The following is a 26,822-nucleotide window of genomic DNA, read 5'->3' on the forward strand; positions in this document are numbered from 1 at the left end:
GATGTTAAAAATGAAAATGTTTAATTTCTGTAATTTATTTTATGATCTTTGATTTATAGGTAAAGTAAAGAATCCTGAATGGAACAGAAATGAAATACCACATAGTTGTGGTGAGGTTTGTAGAAGGAAGCAACCTGGCCAGGACTGTCCACATTCATGTAATCTGTAAGTTTAAATTACAGAATTCCAAAGAATATTAAGGAGTATTTGTGGTTGTTAATCTTAGATCCTTGTGTCTTATTGAAATTGGTGGAGGAAATAGAAGTCTTCTATTAAGTAAAATCAAGCTTTTAACTTTTGATTTGCAGATGCTATTGGTGTTTTTGTTTTTGTTTTTAAATGAAGGCATTTGTCCTTTTCTAGCAGTACCACTCTCATTATTTTGCTGTATTCCTTCCAGCAACTCATAAACCTTCGAGCCAGGATATTCTTTTTTTTTTTTTTTTTAAGCTATATTTGTATTTATTGTAGTGTTATTCTCTTCTGTATTTACCTCTTGGATTTTATTTAACACAGTTTTCTTTTTTTGTAGTTGAACTTTTCTCCACTCAACTTATATTTCTAGTCTTGGTTCTTGAATTAGGATTTTGTCCTAGGACTAGGTTATGTCTTCTCTTCTACACATGGAGGTTGAAGTTGCTAGGCCTTGATCTTATTTCTTCTGCAGTCTAGATGCTTCTATGACTATAATTTTGGAAGGGACTGGCTGGTTCTAGAAATCAATGGACCACCTACATCCCTACCTGTCTTCTGCTTCCATGTTCTTTTGTCTTAACAAAGCTGCTAGGCCCTGCCCTATCTTTCTTTCTCTCAGCTGTCCCCAACTTAGAATTTGCCTTTTCTCCTTTGTCTCCTGACAGGTATAGGACTGGATACTGAACAGCTAGATGGTTTCAGGTCTCTTGGAGGACTGCTGGGCATATCTGGCTCACTTGTCTTCTTGATCCTTTGCTTTAGTCAAATATCACAAATGGCCCTGCCTTCAGACAAATGCTCCTATCATAGCATGAGCTGCTTTTGAGAATGGATTATTTCCTTTTCTTTATATCCCCAGGGTCTAGCATAGTGCTTGACAAATAGGCCTTTAATATTGTTGATTAAGTACTTGTGCCCTGTTTCTTTTTCAGACTCCTGTTAAGAACTGATTTTTGTCTCCTTCTGGATTTTTGACAGATGGGCATTAAACTCTTGTTGGCTTCAGACTCTTTACTAGTGATTGCCTTGGTTTTGGACCAATTATCATTTAACTATCTTGTACAACTCTGGATGGATATACAAATGGAGGAACTTCTTAGTTCCTCCATTTTATTGATCATTGTTTGGTCTGGCACTCTTTAAAATTTATAGTGTAATGTTTTGATTCTTAAAAGAAATGGACTTGACTTTTATAACCCTTCCTATCTTCATCTTTATTGGAAGTCTGCTTTCATCCTTCAGGCTGAAGATTTCACCCTGAGTGGCACCGTGATTACATTTGCTTAGTAGTCACATCTATGACGATTTTCAGAAACCAAAGATGTCATTTTCTGGTCCTGGGATTGTGAATTCATCAAGGCTGTTTTCTGTTTTTCTCCTTACCCATTATGGATTATCAACTTCTTAGTAGTCTCTTTTGTTCTCTTTCTCTTTCTAATGTAAATATCATTCTTGATAGATAAAACAGAAGCAGTATAAGAATTGGACAGCTCCTCTCTTTTTCCATTCCATCCATTTTTTCCATTCCATCTTCTCCAGGGATTTCAATTCTTCTTTTTTCCCCTCAAGAAACTTTTTTGAAAAATAAATTTTTTTTCTTTATCTTTCCTCTCCAGCTCCATGTCATTTAGGTCTTTAGCGTTCAAGAATTGCTTATTATGGGATAGTGCCACCCTAAGGTCTTTATCCTCCTGACTCCCACCTTTTGTATCTTTCAAAAATCTAAATTGGTTGGTTAGTTTCCTATGTATAGACTTTATTCTTTTTAAAAGAGTTGCCCTTTTTTTCTCATGGAAATTATTTTTCTTTTTGTTTTCATAATGTCATTCTTGAGAATTTCCCTTCCTTCCTGATGTGATCTCCCTAATAGAATTTTTTTCATTGCATCCTACTCCATTGCATCATACTATGCCTTTGAAATTTGTTTTCCTAACATTTAGGCAGCATGTCTATCATTAGCTTATTCCATTTTCATTAATTTCAAAATGTGTAGCCACTATCATTCTGACTTCTCACCATTTCCAACATAACATCTGATTTATCCTTGTTGATGAGAATTTAATTTGGAAGTCCACTTCAGTTGTTTCTTTGCCTTTTGAAGGAGGGAAGTATTAGCAAAATGATTATTTACTTTTGTGTTTTAGCAAAGCACCAGCATTTCTTCTAGATAATAAAAGTCCCTATTTCTGTTTTGCTATGATTCTGTATCAGTGGTCAATAGTATGCTCTCTTCTTTCTACAGCTTTTATCTGTCACATATAATTTATCTTGTTTACCTCATTTTGATTTCTGTCTTCCTCACATTAATGCTACTTACTCCTCCTTTTTTAACCTCTTCTGTTGATAAAGAAATATCCTGCAGTAATATGTCCTATCCCAGAAAGCCTCAGGTAACTATAAAATCAAATTTGCTTCCCATTATCAGGATGCTTAGTTTATCTTGTTTGTCATTCATACTTTGTGCATTTTGTACATTGACATGAGTTTTATTTTTATTTCTTGGATTTGTTTCCTATGAACTTCTGGGGATCTATATTGGTATTCTTCTTACATTGTAGCTAGTCTCTATGGTATCTGACTGACTTGGATATATGTGGGAAGCTTTTTCTCTCCTCCTTCCTTTTTAGTTTAAAGCTCTTTTAATTAGTTTTTCAAGATATCAGGCAAATATATTTTTAGATATACTTCATCTTTACCCAGAAGCCTGCCATTTCTATATTTGTCTAGAATAGGAGTTCTTAACCTAGGGCCTCTAAACTTTGGGGGGGGGGGTATTTTAATGGCTGTATTTCAGTATAATCAATTTTTTCTGTAATCCTATTTATTTCATATTATGCATTTACAAACACTATTCTGAGAAGGGTTCCATAGGCATCACCAGATTATGCAAAAAATCCATGACATAAAAATGCTTAAGAATCCCTGTTCCAGGACAAGCTCCACACCCAGACATCAGTTTCTAAACTAAGCTGTTCAGTTCCCAAATTTGCGTTTATATTTTGAACTTTAGACTTTGTGTGACAATAGTGAATTAATTTTTAGTTGAACATCATATTTTTAAGCAAAAAAAAGACTATTAGGCAGATTCAGTTCTTATGGCCTGTTTATAAAAATCAAAGTCACCTTCAGAGGACAAAGATCCTCCTATTTGGAGGATATGCAGAATAAATATTCCAAGACCAATTCCAAAAAATGTGTTTTGAATAATTATAATCTTGCTGGTTCCTATTTATAAGAAGAAAGCATATCCTTGAGCATATTAATTTAAAAAATCATTCTCATTTAGTATCATATCTCATATATAAAATAATTAAACTAGAGGTCAAAATTTTGATATTATAATAGTACTTCTTTCCTTGAGCTTTTTTACCACTATGACCCACCTGTTATTGACCACTGTTGTCACCTCAACTATAATCCCTTTTTTTTGGTCTTAACATCTGTGGTAACAACTCATCTGTTAAGTCTTCCCTTCACTTCCTGATTGAGTAAATGACCAGTAAGAGGTTTTATGTTGTATAAAGTATCCCCAATTTTGAGCAGGCCTAAAATGCTTCATTGATCACCCAGAAAGCTGAGAGAATCTTATTTTTATGATCATGGACCTCTGTGATATTGACAGTGCATTTCTTGCTTAAACAGAAATCCACAATAGACAAATTCTGATTGATTTGTGTGATTTGCTGTATCACTATTTTATAGTAAAATATATTGGGGGAGAGAGAATTGTTAATTGAATTAATTATATGTATATAATCCTTTATTCATTGTAGTATTTCTGTTTAAGTCTTTGCCATCCAGGACCTTGTCCATCATGCCCTGCCTTTATGACTAAGACGTGTGAATGTGGCCGAACAAGGTAAGATTAGAACTTTGCTTTATGGGGAAAAAAATTATTACTTGTGCAAAATCACACTATATAGCCTAAAATGGCTATTAATAGGTAATAAGGGCAGTCTGCTTATAAAGAGTAAATTGCTTATTTGTTTCACTCTTAATTTTTATAGCAGCAAAACATACTTTGGATGTTTTTGAGCACTGGTTCAGTAAGCCAGCAAAAATATGTGGACAAATATACATATTCATATGTAGTCAGTAAGTTGGTCTATTTTTATCTCTTTACACTCTTGTTCACAAATCACTTGAGTATGTTTAGGGTCTGTGATTTTATAGTTACAGGAACTTTTGGTTAGGTAATTGTCTCCAATATTACACCTTTAACCATGAGAATAACTCACTAAAGGCTTGGAGATTTTAAGTGGCTTATCTGTAACTGTTAAGTGGTAGAGGAGTATTTGAAACCAGAGCTTTCTGACTTCATGTACTACACTTTTCTTCCAAGACCATACTATAAACCATTCATGTGTAGTACTTTTTAAAATGTCCCCAGTGTTAAAAACCAGTAATAGTTGATTTTTGAATATAATATGTTGCCAGAATGATAGATCATTTTCCTATGCATATAACTCACATTTATATGACATTTTCTGGTTGTATTATCTGACTCAGTACTCTTGTGGGTGAGTGGTACAATTTTTATCTACATTTTACAGATGAAAAAATAGGCTCAGATAAGAGACTTGTCTAGGTAAATGGCAGGACTTGGTCTCAATCTCAGGTATTCCAAGTTCAAATCAAAGGAAAAGTTTTTTTCCCATGAAACTATGTTATCTCTAATAACTATTATTTGATTTTAACAAAAACCATGGACACAAGTATGGTTTGCTGAGGGTTTTTTTTTTTTTTCCCCCTTTATCAATAGACATTAAGTAGTTGACAGATATTTGCTATAAGACACATTAAATGATGTGGAGGCCTGAAGGACATTAAATGCCAGTTTACTCTTTATTCAGTAAAAGGATACATCCCTATGATCCTGGTCTGCATAAGTTTAATCCAGCAACATCTATAACAGATTTAATTGAGGGTATCTTCGAGATCTATAAGGATATGTATTCTTTATAACTTTGTTGAGAGTGAGTACATATCATTCAAATTTAGAAGAATAATTAAATCTTTGAATGAGCACTTACTTTTTTAGCTCTTTGAAGCTAGGTGAGTCATTAAATCTCTGTGGGCTTCACACATCCTGAGATTTATATGTTATGTCCTGTTATATAAGCATTATGTAAGCCTTATACAATGTAACATCCTTACATGATATGTTATAAAGGGATTTCTTTACAAAAGGGTAATAACAAATAGTTCACCAGGGAGGTTAGATAATAATGTGAAGATGGAATTCCAGGAATTGAAAATAAATAAGAGCTAAAGTATCTGCAGTCTCTATAGAGTATTTCATACAAACAGCATTCAGATAATTGGTACTCACAATCCTGTCTCTTTTATTGCTTCAATTTTCTCAAAGATTATATATCACAAAGAAACTGTGACTCAGAATTGAGTAAGGACAAGGTATCATCAATGTAAATAATATAGAGGAGCTGCCACAAGCATCTGCATTCTTTGAGCCTGAAGAATTTGGACTGGCTAAAGGAACAGTTTGCTATAAGACATCCTTCCTAGGAATCCAGGCTTGACTTGTGATTCCATTGATATAGAGAATTTTTGTATATGGAAATCTCCTGTAGTAATACAGGTCAGCACTTTCTCTACAACTTATAGTTTTAAGATAATTGTTCACTGAGAGGTTAATTGACTTGCCTAGGGTCAGTCAGCCAGTATTATGTCAGAGGTCAGACTTGAACCCAGCTCTTCTCTGGCATTTCTCCTTTTACTGCACCACACTGCCTCTTCACCTTCACACAAGATATTTTAAATACATGTGGCTTAATTTAAGCAAAATTGATACACAAAAATCCAAACATGAGATAGATTGATTAGGGAGTTATTACTTTAAAAGAATTATTTATTTCTCTGAAGAATCAGAAAATCCCAGAATTGGAAAGGGCATTTGGATCTGTCTCTTAGCAACTCTACACTTCAGTATCTTTGCCAAATTGTCCAGCTTCTACTTAAACACTTTCATTGATGGGGGTATATATTAATGAAGAAATGTGTATCTTTTTATGACAACTCTAATTTCTATCTTATACTAAGCTGAAATCTGCTTTGTAATTTTTACCCATTGTTCCTACTTCTAGGAACTAAAGATATTGTTACTCTTCTAAATAATATTTCTTCATATATTGGAAGTCAACTATTAAATTTCCTGTAAGACTTTTTTTTTTTTTTTTTAAAGCTTAACATCCCTATTTCCTCTAACTATTCCTTATATGATATGGTTTTAAGCTCCTTACTATTCTGATGGGCCTCCCAGATAACACTTACAGAACTGAAAAATAATATATATTATACAATATAATGGTATTATTACTTTCCTTTTGGTGTGGATAGTATGTCATTTAATGTGGCCTCATTATCCCTTTTTAGCAGCTACTTCATACTGCTGACTTTTTAAGATTGCTATCAAGTCAACAACACACATACAACCTTTTCTATATAAATAGCTTTCTAGTTATATCTCCCCTTCCCTGTGCTTTATTTAGTTTTTTTTTTTTTTAAATCTAAGGAAACTTTTTTTTTTTTTTTTTTTTTTTTTTTTTTTTAAGTTTAGAGATATTCTGTATCTTAACAGTTATACTTTCTAGCAGGACCAAACCAGGACTATTTAATTGGGAAGTATGTAGTCAGTACCTTCATTTATTAAACTGAACATTTAATAGGGTCAAAACCAGCATCTTATATCATGGTTACTAGAAATCTCTGTCCAGATGGACATCAGTTTTCTAATAAGTACAAATCAATCATTTTCACTCACTTTTCTTACCTGTGCCCATGAAGATATAAAAGACTTGTCAGATGCTTTGCTCCAATACAGGCATTATAAGCATGTGGGATGCTCACCCTGATTATCATCTAGCTTAGAACTTAAGGATGGACCTGCTTTGGGCAGGGTAGACTTCCCTTAACCAGAACAAATCACATCCTTTATATCTTTTCTAAGCTTTTCATCTCTATTGTTGTATCTTCTTCCAAATGGGAACCATCTATCATCCTGGTTCTGTTAACATCTTAGGAAAACCCCTCAGGCTATCTATTTGGTACCATGCAACCAACTAGCCTCCTTTTCTAATCATACATGTTCTTGACTTAGGCCACTTTTAAAACACATATTCTTGTTAGAACAGTCTGCTGCCTGCTTTCCCCCATGATGGACTGACCTTTCTTCTAGTAACTCTTGGTTCACCCGCAACTGTTAGGCTCTAGAGCCTCATTTTCCATCATTCAAGTTCATATAGCTTTCCTTGAAAACTAAGGCAGCAAATGTTTACTTAGGTTATGTGCTGGCCATTACATACTAGTTGCTTCCCTCCTTGGGAATGCTATGCTACCATGGTTACAAGCATGGAAAAGGTATACTTTTGTAGGTGCAATTAGTATTTAGTGTAAAAACAAAACAAAAAAAAATACAATTTAAAGAAGTATATATTATGTAAATTCCAAGTTCACCAAGAGATAGTTGGTGCTATGGGGAAAGTACCATGTTTGTTGTCAGAGGCTTTGATCCAGTTCTATTATTTAATAACCTTGTGTTTCTGGCATATCACTAAAGTCTCTTGGTCTTAAAATTGATGAACTCTCAGGTTCCTTTGAGTTCTCTATCTGTGGTGTATTGATCTTTTATGTTGAATTATGAGATGATAGTTAAGGTAAGATGGTAAGGAGAGAAAATGCAGACGTGGCAGGACCCTAAAGACAGGATTAGGAAGGGAGCTGCAAAGATTTTTGATAAATGCTACATCTTGTTCACTTTGTAATTCTTAAGTGGTATCAATCAGATATGAGTGTCTGCTAATGTGATGTTTGTTATATATCCACAGTCATTCAGTTCGTTGTGGTCAATCTAACTCAATTCACTGTTCTAATGTGTGTGGCAATATTTTGAATTGTGGTAAGCACAACTGTGCCGAACTTTGCCATGCAGGTGAATGCCAGCCATGCCATCTTATAGTACGTCAGGGTAAGTATTTTTATTCTCTTCTTATCTTAATAGCACATAATTTTCTGAAAATGCCACATTATCATTGTTCTGTTAAGGTTTTTCCATTACTTTCTCTCAAAAATTTGTAAGGATTACAAAATAGAATGAATTCTGTTTATCCAGAAAATGCTATTTGTGATTTCTTTTTATTTTTATCATATCGAATAGCATCTGTACTTTTTATTAAACCCAAAGAATGAAATTAAAAGTATTTTTAGTTCTTAAAGTCCTAATAGCCACATTTCTTTAAAAAGACATATAAGCTGTTATTATAAACTAGTATATTAAATTTTAAAAATATTAATATTTAGGATCAGAACTTTTCAGGTTCATGTACTTTTTGTTGAGACAGCTAGATTGAAAAGGTAGATAAGTTGATGGAACAGATAATTCCCAGTAGAATCACATAGCTTTATATCATGTCACTATGTATAATATCAGGAGTATAAGTCCTTTAACATGAAAAAATTAATTGCTAGATTCAGGAAACTGAACTTTAATTTCTTGAGCCTTTAGCATTAAAAATAATTTTAAACTGGATTCATATTATATGCAAGTAGGAGCATTTTTAATTTTTTTTAATTCATTGGAAACTCACATGTGACTATATGAAATTATGATTTAGTAAAGTAGAAATGAATGAGATTTTATATCAGGGTTTAGTATATTTATTACCATGATAAGATGATTAGAACAATATTATCATGAGTGATATGTTAGCCTTTTACTGTATTGCTGTCCTTGAGAACTCTTTTATTGATGAAAGTATTATTTAGCATGGCCAATTTAATATGCTAGTAATTTTGTTCTTAAACTAGGCCAGTGAGTATACATTGTAGGAAGTTACTAAAAAGTAACTTTCTCTACAAAGTACCTTCTGTGCAACTTAAATTGTATTTCTAGTTGTGAACACAGGGTCTAAGATAACTCTTTATAGTTCTACTGTAAAAAAGAAAAAAACAATTTTTTTTAATGTGTTTTTCTGGGTAACGAGATTTTCTGCATCTGCTTTAAAAATGTTTTTTTCTTGTTCTATTTGTTATATTGGAACTTATTTTTGAAATCATTTTATTAGTGTGCTACTGTGGGGCCACTTCTCAAGATGTATTATGTGGAACTGATGTAGGACAGTCTGATGGATTCGGAGACTTCAGCTGTTTAAAGATATGTGGCAAGTAAGGCTTTATTTCATCTTATATGTAAGTAGTAGGAATATATCTTATTAATAGTCTTGTAACATTTTGTTCTTTTTCTTAACAGGAAATTGAAATGTGGGAACCATACATGTTCACAATTATGCCACCCCCAGGCCTGCCAGTTATGTCCACGACTTCCACAGTTAGTGCAAACTTGCCCTTGTGGTCAGACTCCACTTAGCAAATTACTAGAACTTGGATGTGTTGAACGCAAAACATGTTTGGATCCTATACCATCGTGTGGAAAAATATGTGGCAAACCTCTGTCTTGTGGCTCCTTTGGTAACTAAATGAAATTTATTTAAATATATGGCAATATGAAATATCCAGGGGAGATAACACATTTTAGTAGATAGATGTTTCTATAAGTATTTGAAAGAAATAGTCAAGGTATCATTTTCTTTCCAAACACACTTTTCTAAGTTGTATCCCATTTACTTTTTTATTCATAAATGTTTTACCTATAAAATTGAGTACTTATGGTATGATAATGTTCCAGGTGGAACCAAAATTTCTCTCAGCAAACTACATTGTTATAAGTTCTTCTGATTACAAGACCTCAAGTTTCCTTGGATAATTAGTGTTTTAGAAGATTAAAGATAATTGAATTGTGGGCAGGATGGCTCTGGACATCTTGTGAACAATTGTAAATCCCAGAAACAGTCTGCTTCCAGCAAAGACATTGTAAAAAGATTCTCAAAGTCAAGGTTGATATAGTTTGTGTTCTGTAAATCATAGAAAAGATAGATAAGAGATACAGAGTCTCATAGCCTTAGATTTCAGCAAAGAACCACATGTTTTTTGGGCATTTCCAAGGGAGGTGAAAGAAACTGAATTGGGAGAAATAACTGAAGTGTTATCCCAACTCTTGTTTACGTGTCATCCTCATAGGGAAATAGAACAGGTTTGGGATGGCTATAGGTAAGTAAATTTGTGGGTGTGTGAATAGGATTTATTTTTAATTATAGGGTAAGGATTTGGGGAATTACTGTATCCTATAGGATTATAAAATTATAGATTTTGAGCTAGAAGAAATCTTGTAGTCCTACTTTGATTTTCAGATATGAAAACTGAAACCCAATGAGAGAAAGTGATTGTCTTAGGTTCACGCGCATAAGATTTATTTTATTCCTAATGTCTTATTTATTTCCTATGTCTACATGTTGTATCTCTTCCATAAGAACCTTTTTCTTGGTAAAGAAAAAGATAAGCAAAAAAAAAAAAAAAATGCAGTGATTGTATCTACCAATGAAGACAGTATCATTTTCTAATAATCCCTCTTATCACTATGAAGGAATAAGCATTTTTTCTCTTTTTTTTTTTTGAAAAAACAGTTTGACTTCTATACATAGCACTTAGATGACTAAACTAATAGTTTAAAAAATTTTAATGTGGGATTTTAATTTTTATTAGATTTCATTCATACATGTGAAAATCTTTGCCATGAAGGAGAATGTGGACCTTGTTCTCGCACATCCATTATTTCCTGCAGATGTACTTTCAGAACAAAGGTAAATTCAAAAGCACTAATTTCAGATTATTGCTGCAGGTTTGTTTTCAGTCTTTGAACCCAAGGTAGTGAATTATTTATTATTTTTTAAAATGTCATTTTAAAATAGAGTTTTTAAGATATCTTATCAGCAAAATTTATTATCTTTTGTTTTTTAACTATATCAAAAAGGAATAGGTTTTGAAAAGTCCTGTCAGAATTTTCAGATAATCAAGTCAGTGTTCTTTATTATTGAATTTTTACTTTTTAGTGTTCTTTTCCAAGGGAAATATAGTAGTTTTTATTTTGTATATAGAAAAGAAGGTAAAGGTTGTTTTCTCATTTTGCTATATGGTCAAAATATGTGGGACATCTCAGATATGGTGAATTATTATAGGAGATGCTCTATCCAGTTTGGGCAGGCCTCTTAAGTTCTTCCTGCTACTTACTATCAGACTTACAGAGGTGAAGACACAATTTAAATCTGTTGACTTTGTCTTGTTCAAAAGATTTCTGCAGGTGGAACTATTAATTAAAAAATTACTAGTTGATACTAAAAGTCTAGGCTTATAAGATCATAGATTTAGAATTGAAGAGAAGAACCTCAGAAACTCACATTACATAAGGAAATAAGGACCGAAGAGATCAAATAGTTTATTGGAATGTCAGAGATGGCAAAATCAGGATTTACATTTAGACCCTCTCTCTGTTCCAGCTTTTTAGCAGCCCTGAGTTATTCCTTGTTACCATCACTAAGTACTTTTTTTTTTTTTTTTTTTTTTAATGTCCAGATCTTTGTTTTTATTGCTGTCTGGACCACATCAATAAAGTACTTTTTGTTCCTGTGGAAATTCTCTGCAGTGATGCAGACTGGCAGTTCATCTATAATTTATAATCTTAGAGAATCAACTGGGAACATTTGCATTATATTGTCCTTGCAATTACCAAGGTTCAAAACCTTTGTGTAAATCCTCAATGTTTCTTCCCTTTTTTCCCCATTATCATTCAGTCCATAAATATTGTATTCTATTCCTATGATGTCTCCTGTTTACTCCTTTCCTCCACTTATGTTGTCACCACCCTAACTGGGGCCCTTACTACCTCTCAAAACAAGATGGCACGGAGCTTAGAATACTAAACCTGGAAGATGTGAGTTCAAATTCAGCTGTCTTCAGTTATGGGCATAATAATAGGAATATAATAGCACCTACCTCCCAGAATTATTGTAATGGTCAAATGAGATCATATTTATAAAGCACTTAGCATTTGTAAAGCACCTGGTATGTAGTCGAGAGGTAGCTTAGGTGACTCAAAGGATAGAACACTGGCCTAGAATCAAGAGAAACTGAATTCAAATCCAGTCTCAAACATTAGCTGTCACCCTGTGTCACCCTTGGCAAGTCACTTATCCTTTGTTTGCCTTAATGCACTGGAGAAGGAAATGACAAGCCCCACTGGTATTGCCAAGAAAACCCCATGGATAGTATTGGCCTGCTAGGGTCCAAAAATTGGACACATTTGGATGACTGAATGACTGAATAGCAATAACACATGATTAATATAATATAATATAGTTGATGTAATAGATGCTTAATAACTGCTTGTTTCCTTTCTCCAGGCACCTCTATACATCTTTGTGAGTCAACATTCTTTATCATTAGACTGTTCTTGTAGGCAGGGACTGACTTGCCTTTCTTTGTGTCTCTATTGTTTGACATTGCCTAATGTATAGTAGATGCTTAATTATTGTTTTCTGACTGGCTGTGTATTATAATTATCTTCTAATTAACCTCCCTGTCTTACATCTCTTCTTCATGGAATTTCATCTTTCACATTTTTGAAATCCACCTTTGTCCATGTCACTCCTGCTCAGGAAGCTTCTGTGATTCTCTTTTTTCCTCTGACTTAAATGCAAAATCTCTTTTCATTTAAGGCTCTTCCTGACCTGGCTATAGCTTGTTTTTCTAGCCTTTTTTTATATTCTTCCCTTTCACATACTTGATACCATGAGAATCCATTGTTTTTGTTTAGATTGTCTCCATGTGTGGGGAGCACTGCTTCCTTACTTCTCTCCCATAGAATTCCTAATTTCCCACAAAATTCATTGCTGATGTCATTTCCTATATGAGATGTTTTCCTGATCACCCTCCTCGATTCTGCCAGCTCTCAGTTTCTCCCATATCCTGTATGCTTATAAATTTTCTGGGATGTGAGAAAATAGGAACACTAATGCACTGTTAGTGAAGTTATGTACAGGTCCAATCCCTCTGAAGAAAAATATGAAACTGTGCCTACAGATCTAATAAACTGCATTTAGATTTATAGTTCAAGGAGATGAAAGAAAAAGGAAAAGGATTCCTATGTAAAAAAATATTTTAACAGTTCTTTTTATGGTGTAAAAGAAATGAAAACTTGAGGGAATGTCCGTCAATTGGAGAATGACTAAACAAGTTAATGGTATATGAATGTGATAGAATACTGTATTGTAATGAGTAAGTACTGATGAGGGTGATGCTTTCAAAAAAAGACATGAACTGATACAAAGAGTAAAGTGAGCAGAACCAGGAGAACATTGTACGTAGTAGCAGTAATATTGTTAGGATAATTAATTGTGATCATCATAGTGATCCATTTAACTCTAAAGGATTTATAAGTCTCAAAGTAACAATTGAAGCACACTTTTTCCCTTTTTAATATTTTCTTTGTTTTTTTCTTTTCTTATATTATGGACCATGGCTAATGTAGAAATCTGTTTGCATGACTTCATATGTATATTGAATACCATTTCTTGTCTTCTCAGTGGATAGGAGAGGGGGTGGAAGGAACATGGAACTGAAGAAAAACTTAAATTAAATTTTTAAAAACTTGCCTTCTCTGGACCTCCTGGGGCCTCCCTCATTTTACTCAGTGTAAGCTTTTTGAAGGGAGAGACTCTCCTTTTTTGTCTTTGTATCTCCATCAATCTAGCACAGAACTTGGCACATACTATGTTCTTAACAAATACTTGCTGACTGCCACCAAGAAAAAAGTTGCTATAGATATTTATGTGAATCCTTTTCTTTTTTTGATCTTGTACTGGTATTGTTGGATCAAAGAGTACACAGTTTAATGACCTTTGGGGCAAAGTTCTAAATTGTTTTCTAGACTGTCTGGACTGATTCAGCAATCTTATTAACCTTGCATTAATAATATACTATTTTCCCCACAGCTCTCAAACATTTATAATTTTCTCTTAAGAGATCTATCTTGGAGTCAAATACTTACAATAGCTTTCAGCCACTTTTTACTCTATTTTAAAATTTGTGGTAAGCTAACATATCAGAAAAACAAACTTTCGGAGCATATGTAAAGTATGATCAGTTGAATCTATGGAGGAGTCTCATTAGTAGCTAGGGTGCAAAGTCAAAAAGACTTGGGTTTGGATCCTGTCTCTGACATTTAACAGCTCTGTGAGATTGTAAACAAGTCAGTTAACCTCAGTTTTTATATGATATGCATAAATGGTGATAATACCTCCTTCCTTACAAGAGAGCCTTGACCAAAATAAAATATTGTACAAAAAGCATTTTTTAAGCTTTGAAATACTGTATGAATTATAACTGATGGTTAATAAAGTACATGAATTTTGTAATGTCTACTCTGGCCATTTTAGAAGGTTTTGGGGGGAGCTTATTTTCTGGTTTTTACCTATGTTCTTATTTATTGAAAGTTCACATATAGATAACATGTTTAGTATTATAGTTACCTTGTTTCAAATATGACTACCAATAATTATTATCTTTATTTTTTAGGAGCTGCCGTGTGCTAGTCTCAAAACAGAAGGTAAATAATATATTGAAACACTTTTTACTACCTGAATGAGCAGGAAAATTCTCTTTAGATTTAGAGGCTATTCTATTTAGATTGTGTCATTAATCAATCTGATCAATATCAATAATAATTAAAATTTAAAGTGAACTAAAAATTCTGTACCTAGGTGTTTGGATTTCTTGCAATCTTGTTTTAAATTGTCTTTTACTAACACATTTCTAAGAAAAGTTTGTAGTTAGATTCTAAAATGAATTTATCTTCTTTTCAAGTTCTTTTCATTGATACAATACATAAATACATAAACTATCCTTATCTTGTTCAGCTGTTGTTTAAGTTGTCCTTTAAGATCATCCAACATGACAGAATCCTTTCTCACTTTCTACTGCCATTCTGAAGGTACAAGAAAATGTGATGGCTGCTCTGTATGTGACAGTTTACCATTTGAGATATATGACCAACTTGTCTTTTCTTCCTTTGATATGTTGTTCTCCAAAGTTCTTCATTGGTTATGTTTCATTTCACTCATAGCCATCTTGTGCCTCTCCATTGTCCTATGTGTGATACTCATCTTAAATTCTTCAAAGACTACATAACTATGTTATGTTTCACCGTGATAGAGGAGCTCACTAAATCTTCTAGAATATCTTTTATTGCAACATAGATAGATTGTTAGTATTTAATAGATGGGCCTTTGTTTTCTTGAGAATTTGAGTCATTAAGAGAGCTTTCCAGTTTGCTAAAATGGTCAATCTGCTGTTTTTGTCCTACATTAACATACTTATGAAGAGATGATGTATAGGTTACATCCAAATGCATGTTGTAATCTGGGCAATATACAGTATTTTTTTCTAATTACATAGATAATTTTCTTTTTAAAAATTTTTGAGTTTCAGATTTTTTCCCCCTCTAAAACAGTAAGCAGTTTAATATAGATTTTATATATATCATGTTCATACAGTTTAATAGATTACATATATATACAGTCATGTAAAACATTTCCATGTTAGTCATGTTGTGAAAGAAGAAATAGCAAAAAAGGAAAAAAAATAGTGAAATAATTTGGAATTATAAAGTGAAAATAATTTGCTTCAATCTTCATTCAGAGTCCCATTGGTTCTTTCTCTGGATATGGATAGCATTTTCCATCATGAATCCTTTGGAATTCTCTTGAATCATTGTATTACTTAGAAGTACTACATTATTCACAATTAATCATCAAACAATGTTGCTGTTACTGTATTCAGTGTCTTACTGGTTCTGCTTATTTCACTTTGCATCAGTTCATTTAGGTCTAAGTTCTTCTGAAATCCTTGTGTTCTTCATGTTCATCATTTCTTATAACACAATAGTTTTCTATTACATTCATCTATCACAACTTCTTTAGCCATTCCCCAATTGATGGCCATCTCTTCAATTTCCTACCACAAAAAGAACTAGACAATATATGTTCTTCATCCACCTGACCACATTCATTTCCTGTGTGGATTGTCAGATCCATCTCTTTTGAGTAGGTATGAACTTCTTTCTGGAAACTCTGTAGTGTTCTGGGACTTACACACCAGCATACTGCTATTTGCAAACAGGGTGTATTGAATACTTCTCCAGCCAAAAGGAGTTTTTCTTTGTGTTAGATCTCCATCACAGTAGTGAATACCTTTTGTTTTTTAGCTCTCTTGATGTTTAGGGGGGTATCCTCCCTTCTTGTAGCTATCTTATGTATTGTTGTCTGAGCATCTTTGTTGTTGTCACCTCTAGCACGATTATACACTTAAGAGTAATCCAGTCTAGTTTTTTTTTTTTTAAATGTGTCACACTAGTGCCATTTCTGCCTCCCCTATAAGCAAGTCTAAACCAGTAAGATTAAGATGCAAACATGTTAGTTCTACTGTTCTTGATGCTGAGAAAAATTTTATTTAAATAATTGCTGCAAATCTTTTCCATGTGTCTTTTATTTGATTGTTCTAGTTGGACAAAAGTCATACCAGACTTTCCCTATCTGTGATTTTGCCCTTGCCCTTCATTGCTTCTCTCTGGTTTATCAGATAATACTGCTTATAGTCATATATATTATCATTTTCTGTATGATTTTACATATTTTAAATTGGTGTTGCCTTTGGTTTTCATCTTTCTCAGCTTGGCAAATAAGTCATAGGCTGACTAAAGTGTCTTTCAGGCATTTTTGTGGATTTATTTCAGTTGAGCTTGTGAATACAATTTGTAACAAATCAGGTTCATTTCATTTCTTGTGTCCATTTTCCATTTGTTTTAATAAAGTTAGTTTGTTAAATAGTTTAAGAATGAATTTCACTTGTGCTACCTGTCTTTTTCTGATTATTACTTTGCCTTCTCAAGTCAGTGATCTGATTATACAGTTAATTTTCAGTCATTTTAGCCAATTTGGATAGGTATGAATCAGAGTTGCTTTAATTTGCATTTCTCTAATAGCAATTTAGAGCATTTTTCACATTTCTATAGGTAGCTTTATTTTCTTCATCTGAAAACTTTTTTCATATCAATTGGGGAATGTCTTGTATTCTTATAAATTTGACTCCGTTTTCTAAATATTTTGGAAATGAGATCTTTATCAGAAACACTTTTATATCTTTTTACTTTCCTTCTAATTTTGGTTGTCATTGGTTTTGTTGGTGCAAAACCTTTTTAATTTAATGTAATCAAAATTACCCATTTTGCATTTCATGATGTTCTCTATTTCATGTTTGGTCATAAATTCTCTTCTCAATAGATCAGATAGGTAAACTATTTAATTTGCTTATGGTATCAGTATTTATGTCTAAATCATGTATACATTTTGACCTTATCTTGCTATAGGCTGTGAGATGTTGGTCTTTGCCTAGTTCCCCCATACTATTTTCCAGTTTTCTCAGAAGTTTTCATCAAATAGTGAATTCTTAACTTATGATCATTTTTTAGAAGTGTTTCAATTGCCTTTTTATTTTTGGCATCACTGTTATAAAATCTCTTTCTAAACATCCCTACCTCCCACTGAAAACCAAGGGAAATGTTTTTTGGGTTTTTTTAAACAAATAAGAATAGTCAAACAGAATGAATATATACATTAATGACAATATATGTCACTTGTTGCACCTTCTGTCCACTATTTTTTATCAGGTGTAAGTAACATAATTCATTGTAAGAAGTCATGGTTAATTGGTCATTATGTTCTGAGTTCTCAAGTGTTTCAAAGTTGTTGTGTTTTTTTTCATGTGTTGCTATCCTTAAATTGATATCCTGGTTTTACTCACTTCAATTTACATTTCTTCATAGTGCCAGAGATCTTCCAAGTCATCTTCTAATTTCTTGCTGCATAATAATATTACAAAAGTCACAGTTTATTCATCCATTTCCTGGTTGTCTTGAGGTTTAAAATCAATCCAAGGCTTCCTGTTTAGAGATTTGTTAATTTCTTTTATTCCCTTTTTACTCTTCAGTATTGGGAAGTTTTTTTTGCTTGTAATTATTTTCTTTCTTTATTTCCCTTCTTTACCCTATTACTTATCTATTGAATTTTTATGTATTTTAACATCAAACTGTGTTGCTTGTGTTTGATCCTTCTTTGTTCATTTCAAATAAGAGCGAGTTGTTTGATATCCCTTCCCTATTCCTTTCTTAATGTCTGCATGCTTTTTTTGCACATTCTGATTATGAAAAATATGAAGTAAATCAATATATATGGTGGGAAATTATGAAAAATACCAAATTCCATATACTGTCTATACTTATACATAACTTTCCCTTCTCTTCCTTTCATTTTTGTCTTTCTTTTTCTTGTATTCACACTCTCAAAACAGAACCAATCCACCTGCAGGACCTTGGTTTTTCTTAATTTCCTCAGTACCCTTTGAAGACATTGGGTTCTGAAAGGATCCTTGTTTCTTCTCTTCTTATTAGAATACTAATTTTATATCATTTCACAGCTCCTTCCCATTGCTGAAATAATTTAGTTTTCTGATTTTCCCTGGACCTCTTATATTTTTCAAATTCCCCACTGAGTTCTGATCTTTTCATTACAATGGCTTGAAAGTTCTCTGTTTCATTCTGTTTTTCTCCTAGAACATTATACTAAGCCTTGCAAGGTGAGAGTGATTATAAATCTATTTCTTTTGCCTTTTAGGATATTGTCTTCCACAGTTGCTTCTCATTCTTAGTAGAAAGTTTCAGTTACATACTGCTTCAGTTTCTGGTTCTTTCTGGATGTTTAGTAGTACCCCCACCCCAAACTTGGGAACTCTAGTTTTTGGCTATTAATTTCCTAAGATTTTTTTTTTTTTCTTTTTTTGCAATTTGGAATTTCTTTGAGGATGTAATTGGTAGTCTGTCTTCACTTTGTTCTCTGGTTCTTATTGATTTGGGCAGTTTTAATTTCTAATTTTGTAAAATATAGTGTCCAGGCTTTTTATTTTTTTTAAACCATGGTTTTCAGGAATCTGACAATTCTTTTAATTATCTATTCTTCACCTCTTTTCCACATCAATTTTTAAAATATCAAGTTTATTATTTTTTTTTCAGTCTTTTGATCTTATTCTTTTCTTTTTTTTCCCCCCTGAGGCTGGGGTTAAGTGACTTGCCCAGGGTTTCACAGCTAGGAAGTGTTAAGTGTCTGAGACCAGATTTGAACTCCTGAATTCAAGGCTGGTGCTCTATCCACTGTGCCACCAACTGCCCCCCCCCCCCGCCCTTTTGATCCTATTCTAATACTTGTTGCTGTCTCCTAGAGAAAATTGATTTCTATTTAGTCTGTTCTATTTAATAGGGATTCCATCACTTGGGTAAAGTTTGCCACTTACTCACTTACAAACTATTCTTCCAATTCTTCCCTATATAGATTTTTTAAAAGAGGTTTTATTTTTTAATCTCTTGTTCCATTTCTTCTAGGTTTATGCAGTTATTATGGAAAATCCATTTTTTTTTTTTTCTTTTGAGTCACTGCTTGTAGTTCTGACAGTTATATTTTCCTTTTGGGGATCTCTAGATTTGCAGTAATTTTTGATACTAGTTTGTGAGTTTGTGTTTTCTTCAATTTATTTATGTCCCAAAGTGGAGCTTTCTGTGAGGGCCAGGTTTTACCTCCTACTATAATTTTGAGTTAGGTGAACTGTCCTACTTTTCTCTCCTTGGATCACTTAGATTTTTGTTCTGGCTTCCCACATGCCAAATTAGGCCCCTCCTGGATTTTTGAAGTTCCGAGGGCTTTTCAGGACCCTTTCTGGTTTCTTAGGACAGAGTGTTAAGGGTCCTTGAAGTGCTCTGGGGTGCTCTGGTCTCATCACTGAAAACTAGTTAATCATTGTGACCTTGCTTGCCTGGCTGCACTTACAAGATACTCATCCTAGGACTTTCTCTTAGACTCTTTGTTTTTACTTCCTCAGGACACTTAACCTTACAGATTATGCATGTCTCCTATCAGTTTCTGGTCATTCTGATAGTCTGGGCTTGTTTGCTAGAGGCAAGATAAGCCCTTTCTTTTTTAGCAAGTTACTTTTGCTATGGCCTTTGAGTTTTTGGCTGACCTCTTGTGTTGTCCTGGGGTAGAAGAGATTTTTAATGAATTAGCCACTGAGAAGTTACTGGTAATAAGATTCTTTGTATTTAACAAGACTGGTCTCCAGGACCCATACATAGCTTTCCATAATGACAAACCTGCCAAGGCCTCTGTTCTGGCATCCAGGGTCATTTCCAACTACAGTGAGACATTAGAGTAAGATTTTGTGGGGTAAGGGGTATTTGTCATAATAGAACATTATTATAAACCACATAAAGAAATAATTTAATAATAATATTAATAAATAAATGTATGTTTTATATAAAGAGCATAATAGACTTTTATGTTAACTTCTCTAACTTAGGAGAAGCCGTTTTCTGGACATTACATAAACATATATCTGTTCATGAGTTTGCTAGATAGAGCACCAGTCTTAGAGTAAAGAAGACCTGGCCCCAGACGGGTATTATCTATGTGATCCTGGACAAGTCATTTAACAGCTATTTGCCTCAGTTTCCTCATATGTAAAATGGAAATAATAAAGCACTTATCTCCCAGGGTGGTTGTGAGAATCAAACAGAATAATAATTGCAAAGTACTTCCCACAGTGTCTGGTCCATAAATAAGTGCTAGCTATAATTTTTAAATGCTTGGTGGTAGCCACTAAAATTGCAGGAAAAGGACACAGAGGAGATAATCGCTAGATCAGAAATTTCAGACCATCTGGTCCAACACCCTCATTTTACAGATGAGGCTCAGGACAACTAACTGACTTGTCCAGTGTCACAATAGCTAATAAGAATCAGAGAATGGATTTAAGCACACGTCTTCCAGAGCTCTTTACTACTCCACTCTGCATCTAATCAAATGCTATAGTGCTATCCTGTTTATTTGTATATATAACTTAATGTTAATCACTATCTAAATGTAGCATTTTAAGTATTAATAAGTGATTTCTTTTTTCTTTTTAATTTGACAATAGCTGACGCTACATTTTTGTGTGACAAGCGATGTAATAAGAAACGATTGTGTGGAAGACACAAGTGTAATGAAATATGTTGTGTGGTAAGTTTACATAATTGTAAAGTATGATAAACATTTTACTAGGAGGTCATAGACTTAATGTTCTATGCTGTATTAATTATTATCCATTCCAATAAACATTGCACCTTCTATATGTTAGGCACTGTGCTAAGTGCTGGGAATCCAGTTAAAAATAACAACAGTCCCTGTCCTCAAACAGCTTAGAATCTAAGGGGTGGGTGGAAGATAACACACAAAAGGAGGCAGGAAACTAGATGGAGGGAAGGAGTGACTAGGAGGTACCCTGGATGGAGGCCTCATCTTCCTTGGAGTTGAAACAAGGCAACAGATGCAAAGTAGAACGAGCTGAGAATTTAGTTTTTCCCCCTTTATAAAGGAAGACATTGGGAGTAATTTAGTACTTTACCCTATAGCCCTCTAATCTGAAGGGAAGTGGTGGTGAAAGTGATGCTGTCAGTCAAAGCTTAGTTCAGCAGTATGGTGGTAAGATTAGAGGTGAAGTGCTATCTTCTTTGTAGTTGAAACCAGAATCAGCAGCAGATGCAGACTGGAATGAGCAGATAAAGTAATTGATACATTGGCCTTTTTTTGAAGACCTGTCTTCACTCTTATTTTTCATCTATGCTTCTTTGTCAATAAATAGAAACTGTATTTTACCCACAATGGACAGTGATAATGATTGCTGCATTAAGCAAAATTCTGAAGTTTTTAGTGTTTTCCCTTATTACAGACTCTGTGTAAAATGTTTTTGTTCTACTTCTATTTGATAAATTTACAGAAATTTGCCCATATTTTTAAAAATTCTTCATATTTATCTATTTTTCTGAGGTTACATTTATTAGATACCACAATTTGTTTAGTTCTTCTATTAATTGACAATTGGTTTCTAGTTTTTTTTTAAAAAGATCTAGATTATTTATAATAAAATTAGGTTTGTTCATTAAACATTTATAATAACAATGACAACTTTTGCTCAAAAAGATCTATAAATTAAAATTTACATTATATAATTATAAATTACATTTTATTCTTTTGATAATTATGAAAATTCTAAGTATAAAATTATAAAACCAATGATAAATACCTTTGAAATTTTATTTTGGATAGTCTGTATCCAAATTTGAATAAATGTTCATTTGAATCAAGATTTATAATTTATGGTGCAATCACCAAATATCATTAAATCTGGTTCTGTATCAAGCTTATGTAAAACAAGAATAAAGCAAAAATGCTCATTTGCACAAATATGTCATAGAAAATAGTATTTTGTAAATTCTTTTGAGAATGAGGATATATGTGTATGTCTGATCATCCATTGAGAAATGCTTTGTACTCAAATATTGAACTTTTGGTTTTAGTTTGTAAACATTTGATGATAGGTTGAGAAACTACACAAATGTTACAATTACTAAAAAAGTGGTTAATTGGTTATAATTTCTGCATGAACATCAGAATTATGCATATGATCATGGCTGTCTTGAATTGCTGCAGAAACAAACTTGCAGTTTTTCAATCATGTATGTGCTTTAAAAATATTTATATCTAGGCAACTTTTTTTTTTTTCTTAAGGTGCCAGTAAAGAATTTTTAGTGGAATCCCACCATTAAGTTAAGTGATATAATCAGACTGCAGAGGGCTGAAATGTGAGTTAGGGAAAAGTGGAGGCAACTAGTGTAGATAAATTTTTCAAGGTATTTGGCAAGGAAAAGAAGAATTTAAGAGGATAGATTGAGAGAATGGCAAAGGAAAAATGATTTTTTTTTTCCTTTTAAAAAAAATTTCTGATCTTAGCCCAAGACCAAATAAGATGGAGCATTTTCATACAAAGCAGAATAAAAGAAAGAATTTTATGTGAAGCCACTTACCTGTATTATGAACAGCTTGCTTTTCTCTTTAAATATGTGATATCTTCAACCTGTTTTCCCCATGGCTGTTATGGTTGTCTGTTCTATCACTATCATTAACCCTGTAACAACAAGTTCTCTGTTAGTGAGAACTAGAAGCAAAATAGAAATTCTTTTTGGTCCTTTTCCCATTTTAAGAATGAAATTTTTGCTAATGTAAGTCAGGAAGATACTAACAATTCTCTTTTAGGCAAAGAGAGAGCTCTAGCAGACATCTGAATAATTAAAGTCCACCATTACAGTTAAATCTTTGCTTTGAATTGCACATGTCTGATCTACATTGGATTACTTGCTGTCTAGGGGAGAAGGGAGAAGGGAAAAAGGGAAAAAGTTTTGAACACAAGGTTATAAAAGGGTAAATGTTGAAAATTATCTTTGCAGGTATTTTTGAAAAATAAAAAGCTATTATTATTTTTAAAAAATCATATCTTTGCAAGTCTATTCCCCCTCCTTTTTTAAAAAAAAATCTTTTGTATAAGATGTACCCATCTAGAGTCACATTCCAAGCATAGTTTTAATCCCACCAAGTCTTAGTGAAACCTCTAAGATCAAATTTTGTTTTTGTAGTTGAATCATTTCTGTTTTGTCTGGTTGAATCATTTCTTGTTTTGTCTGACTCTTTATGACCCCATTTGGGGTATTCTTGGCAAAGACATTGAACTACCTTTTTATTAATTGCAACATGTTCTTGCTGTTCCATCAAATGTTTATAAGCTATCACCCAGGATTTAGTATTTGAGTATAAAACATTTCCTAATGGGTGGTCAAGCACATGCATGTACCCTCATTTTCTTTTTTCTTTTCTTTTTTTTTTTTTTATTAATTTTATAATTATAACATTTTTTACAACATTATTCCTTGTACTCCCTTCTGTTCCAAATTTTCCCCTACTTCCCTCCACCCCCTCCCCTAGATGGCAGGCATTCCCTTACATATTAAATATGTTATAGTATATCCTAGGTACAATATATATGTGCAGAACCGAATTTTGTTGTTGTTGTTATTGTTGTTGCAAAGGAAGAATTGGATTTGGAAGGTAAAAAATAACCTGGGGAGAAAAACAAAAAAATACTAATAGTTTACACTCATTTCCCAGTGTTCCTTTTCTGGGTATAGCTGATACTGTCCATCATTGATCAATTGGAATTGGATTAGCTCTTCTCTATGTTAAAGATATCCACTTCCATCAGAATACATCCTCATACAGTATCATTGTTGAAGTGAATAATGATCTCCTAGTTCTGCTCATTTCACTCAGCATCAGTTGATGTAAGTCTCTCCAAGCCTCTCTCTATTCATCCTGTTGATATACCCTCATTTTCAAAAGAACTTATAAAATCTTTTTCTTGCCATTTTCTTTGATATTTTTGTGCAAGTAAGTGTTTTTACTTTATTCTTGTTTTACATAAACTTAATGTAGAACCAGATTTAACTGTGTTTGTCTGGTATTGCCCAAAACATTGCAGTTTCCTTCTCCAGTTTATTTTATAAATAAAGAACTGAGGCAGAAAGGGTTAAGTGACTTTTCCCAGGTCATATAACTAGAAGTATCTCAGGCCATATTTGAACTCCGGAAGATGAGTTTTCTTAATTCCAGGCCTGGTGCTCCATCCACTGCATTACTTATCTCTCAAGATCAAATTTGCTTCCTTGCATATTAGGACTCTAAAGGTTTATGTTGCTTTTTATGCTTTTTATTTGCCATGGATTTTACTATTTATTTTTTATTGGAATTTATTTTTTGTGTTTTCTGGTCTGTTCACTTTTTTTTCCCCTTTGTTTTAATTACCCTCTATTGTATCTAATTTAAGCAGTTTTTTCCTTCTCCCATCCTCTTTAAGTGTTCCTTGATTAAGGATACAATGCAACAGGTATTACTGATTTTTGCTATGTGCACTCCATCTATGGTTAGGAGCATTTTATTACTCTGATGCCTAAAAAAAAGTCTCAGTCTCAGATACCTTTGTTTATTTCCTTCTGTATCCCTTAACTTTCAATAACCAACAGTGAGAAAAATACTACTTGTGCACTTGTGGTTCCTTACATAAGGCTTTGTAATCTTGAGAACTACTTTCTAGGTTCCTTCTGATACCATCCACTGTTAGTTACAGAGTGTAAGTAGTAGTCTTTTGTTTTTATAAGTCTTGGGAGTTCTCTGTTATATCTTGAATATATGAACTCAGAAGACAACAAACCTCTTATTTTTTATTTTTATTTTGGTAAATATCTTTAAGTAGAAATTTACTAATTACTGCTTATTTACTTTTACCTTTATTGTGTATTTTCTCACCTGACAATTTCTGTAGCTCTGCTTTATTGCTTTTTTAAGTATATTGAGTTAACGAGGTGCTTCTCAATCTCATGGCTGTCTGTGCTTTGGCCATGCCAATCTCAATTCTAAGTACCAATGCCAATTCATATAAACAGTAAATTTGTACCCCACAATATATAGTATTTCTTAAAGTTCTTCAATAATTTTATATAAGAAATAGAATTTTCTCATTTCTTTTTGTGCACTTAAAGCCCTTTACAATCATTCTCTAGCCTATTTTTCTAGACTGATTTAGGTTATTCCATATCACATGCTGTGAACTCCAAGAGCCAAATTGGCCTATTGTTCCCATATTTAATGTTTCACATTTTTGCCCTATGCCTTGGCATGTGCCTGAAATACTTTCCTTCCTTTCTTTTTCCCCCCTCAAGGCTCAGTTCAAATATTCCCTCCTTCCTATCAGTATGTATTTATTTTGTATGTATCTAGAATTGGCTTATCTATTATTTTTATTAAAGGTTTTTATTTTTCAAAACATATGCATACATAATTCTGTAACATTAGCCCTTGTAAAACCTTGTGTTTCAGTTTTGCCCCCCTTTCTCCCACCCCTCTCCCCTAGATGGTAAGTAGTCCAATATATGTTAAATATGGTAGAAATAAATGCTAAATCTAATATATGCATACATATTTATACAATTATCTTATGTACAAGAAAAATCAAATCAAACCAGAAAAGAAGACATGAAGAAAATAAAGTGCAAGCAAACAACAATAAAAAGAGTGAGAATGCTATGTTGTGAACCACACTCAGTTCCCACAGTCCTCTCTCTGGGTATAAATGGCTCTTTTGATCACAAGACTATTGGAAATGGTCTGTATCATCTCATTGTTGAAGAGAGCCATGTCCATCACAATTGATTGTCATATAGTCTTGTTGCTGTATGCAATGATCTCTTGGTCCTGCTCATTTCACTCAGCACCAGTTTATGCAAGTCTCTCCAGGCCTCTCTGAAATCATCCTCTTGATCATTTCTTATAGAACAATATTCCGTATGGTTTCATATACCATAACTTATTTAACCATTCTCCAACTGATGGGTATCCACTCAGTTTCCATTTCTAGCCACTACAAAAAGGGCTGCTACAAACATTTTTTCATATGTGGTTCTCTTTTCCTATTTTAAGATCCCAGTAGTAACACTGCTAGATCAAAGGGTATGCATAGTTTGATAACTCTTTGGGCATAGTTCCAATTGCTCTCCAGAATGATTGGATCCATTCACAATTCCCCCAACAATGTATCAGTGTCCCAGTTTTCCCTCTGGGTATCTGTTTTATGCTCTAGGAAAATGTAAACCACTTTAAGACAAGTATTGTCTCATTTTTGTCTTCATATCCTTAGTA

At 33.1% G+C, this 26,822-nt stretch overlaps 1 protein-coding gene across 4 annotated transcripts in view; it reads left to right on the forward strand.

Moving 5' to 3' along the window:
• The window catches only part of NFX1 (nuclear transcription factor, X-box binding 1), an 80,306-nt gene that overhangs the window by 17,550 nt on the left and 35,934 nt on the right, over positions 1–26,822 (forward strand). For all 4 annotated transcript variants that reach the window (XM_074281608.1, XM_074281609.1, XM_074281606.1 and 1 more), the window contains exons 5-12: positions 60–165; positions 3,983–4,054; positions 8,040–8,179; positions 9,276–9,375; positions 9,461–9,678; positions 10,810–10,907; positions 14,677–14,707; positions 21,178–21,260. In XM_074281608.1, coding sequence (XP_074137709.1) covers positions 60–165; positions 3,983–4,054; positions 8,040–8,179; positions 9,276–9,375; positions 9,461–9,678; positions 10,810–10,907; positions 14,677–14,707; positions 21,178–21,260 — 848 coding nt within the window. The remainder of the gene's footprint in view (positions 1–59; positions 166–3,982; positions 4,055–8,039; positions 8,180–9,275; positions 9,376–9,460; positions 9,679–10,809; positions 10,908–14,676; positions 14,708–21,177; positions 21,261–26,822) is intronic.

The sequence above is a fragment of the Sminthopsis crassicaudata genome, chromosome 1 (assembly GCF_048593235.1).
Source record: "Sminthopsis crassicaudata isolate SCR6 chromosome 1, ASM4859323v1, whole genome shotgun sequence".
NCBI classification, from domain to species: Eukaryota; Metazoa; Chordata; class Mammalia; order Dasyuromorphia; family Dasyuridae; genus Sminthopsis; species Sminthopsis crassicaudata.